The 2,003-nt window shown below is 66.8% G+C and overlaps 1 protein-coding gene across 1 annotated transcript; it reads right to left on the bottom strand.

The window, feature by feature from the left end:
* Positions 1 to 760: 760 nt before the first annotated feature.
* MNEG_16740 (hypothetical protein) lies at positions 761 to 1,898 on the bottom strand (the record flags this gene model as incomplete). The annotated part of the gene is made up of 3 exons (XM_014034790.1): positions 761 to 1,000; positions 1,548 to 1,634; positions 1,842 to 1,898. The coding sequence occupies 3 exons, from the start codon at positions 1,896 to 1,898 to the stop codon at positions 761 to 763; spliced, it is 384 nt and encodes a 127-aa protein (XP_013890244.1).
* Between the last annotated feature and the right edge of the window lie 105 nt (positions 1,899 to 2,003).

Raw genomic sequence — 2,003 nt, 5'->3', positions numbered from 1 at the left:
GCGCAGCCGGACGGCTTTCAGCAGGTGGCCGGCAAGAAGAACCGCCGCGCCAAGGCGTGAGCGGTGCTCTGTGCGCTGCGCCACGGCCTGCGCCGGCAGGGGGGCGGCTGCCGACGGGGCGCGGCCCGGCGGGGGCGGCGGCGGCGGCTTGGCGGGGGACCGCGCCAGTGCCCGGGTCCTCCCCGTTATAAGCCTCTCGCTTCCGCCGCCCGCTGGGCCGCTTTCCTGTCGCCCTGGCCCCGCAAGCGCACCCCGAACCAAATCTTCACCCAGCTTTTTGCCCAGTGCCGGGATGTGCAGGATTGGGCTCTTGACGCGGCCACGTGCCAGACTAAGCGCTTGTGAAACCGCCCGGCGCCCCCTTGCGTGTGGCGCGCCGCCCACGCGCTGCGTGTGTGTCTGGCAGCGCCAGCCGATTGCTGCCGGCCTGCCTAGCTGGCGCGCGCTGTGTCGCGGTCGCGTTGTGGTTTGGGGATTTTTGCATCACCTGGCGATTCCAGCAGGCTTGGCTGCGTAAGGCCGTGTAAGACCGCATCCAGCATTGCAATACCATCGCTATAAAATACCAGTGGCGGATCACATCGCATGAGGCGCCAGAAGTCAAAAGTCAAAGCAGCCCCCAAAACACGCCCCCTCAAATATCGACGTGTGGTAATAATGCGACGCTCGCCAGTGCCTATGGAGTGACGACCGGGACGGCGTCACCCTGAATACAGTATCAGCTCGATTACGACACACGCGGGCCGCCGCGCCCGCGCCGTCACTCGGCGCCCCCCTCGGGCCGCTTGCCGCCCGGCACGTGCAGGCCCAGCCACCAGGCCAGGTTGAGCCACTGCTCGAACTCTGTGTTGGGCTTGTCCAGGGCGTGCGTATCATTGGGGAAGACAAGCACGCGCGTGTCGACGCCCCTGGCGCGCACGGCGTCGATGTAGCGGCGCGCGTCGTCGAGGGGGACGCGGCGGTCCTTGGCGCCGAGCATGAAGGCGAGGGGGGCCACGACCTGGGGTTGGGTGGGTAGGTAGACGCGGGGGCGCGTGCTTGTGGTTCAGGGCAGGTGTGAATTTGTGTGCAAGAACAGCGTGTGGTTTTGTGTGGGGACGAATGTGTCCAGAGGGAGTGCGTGCCTGTGGGTGTGTGGTGCAGCATGCGTATGTGTGTGTGTGTGTGTGTGTGTGTGTACAGGGGAGAGACATGCACGGTATAGTAGCCGCGGAACAAGGAGGGTACGAGAAGCGCTTGTACGGCAGACATATGGCGGGGGTGCGCGTTCAAGGAGTGGGGGGCAGAGTGCAGTGGCATCGGCCCAAAGGGGGCGCCTGGTGGCGGTTTGAGGCGGCGCCACGAGACGAGCGGCGGCCCCGCCGCGGCCGCAGTGGCTTCGAGTGTTTGCCGATGCGGACGCCGTCGCCTGCTCATGCGCGACGGCCCGGCTCGTGCTGGGCCAACGTGACAGTCTCACAGCACTGCCGCCGGCGTCAGGGGAGCGCGCCGTCTGCCCATAGTTGAAAAGGCATGTTGCGCATCCCATTTGTCGGCCCGTCCCCCACCTTGTCCACGTGGGCGACGGGGGATGCATTGTAGAATGCCTCCAGATCAGCCGGGGTGGGGTCTGGCCGATACCGCCGGCGGCCCTCCTGTCGACCAAGGTCGGTGAGTGAGGTGGGCAGGACAGCGGTACGATAGTGAACCTCACCTCAATGAAGCAGGATGTGGGATCTCACAAACGAAATCGGCGCGGCATGGGGCGGCTCAACCAGCCGCCAGGAATAAAAACCTCGGCCGCCCCGCGGCCCGCGCCGCCCCTGGCCGCCCCGCGGCCGCCGATTTGTGTCCCCCCGCACCTCCGTGCCGAGGGTCTCGATGTAGCACCAGTCTGGGATGTCTGTCTGGCCTATCATGAAGGAAATGTTGAGCACCGGGTTGCGCAGCCCCGCGCAGCGGAAGCGGCCGGGGAACTGGCCCACCAGGTGGCCTGGGGGGGGGGTGGTGGTGGTGGTGAAGGG

The sequence above is a fragment of the Monoraphidium neglectum genome (assembly GCF_000611645.1).
Source record: "Monoraphidium neglectum strain SAG 48.87 unplaced genomic scaffold scaffold06737, whole genome shotgun sequence".
Classification (NCBI taxonomy): domain Eukaryota; kingdom Viridiplantae; phylum Chlorophyta; class Chlorophyceae; order Sphaeropleales; family Selenastraceae; genus Monoraphidium; species Monoraphidium neglectum.
Note: the sequence above shows the minus strand (reverse complement) of the source record. Positions and strands in the feature narration are given on the sequence as shown.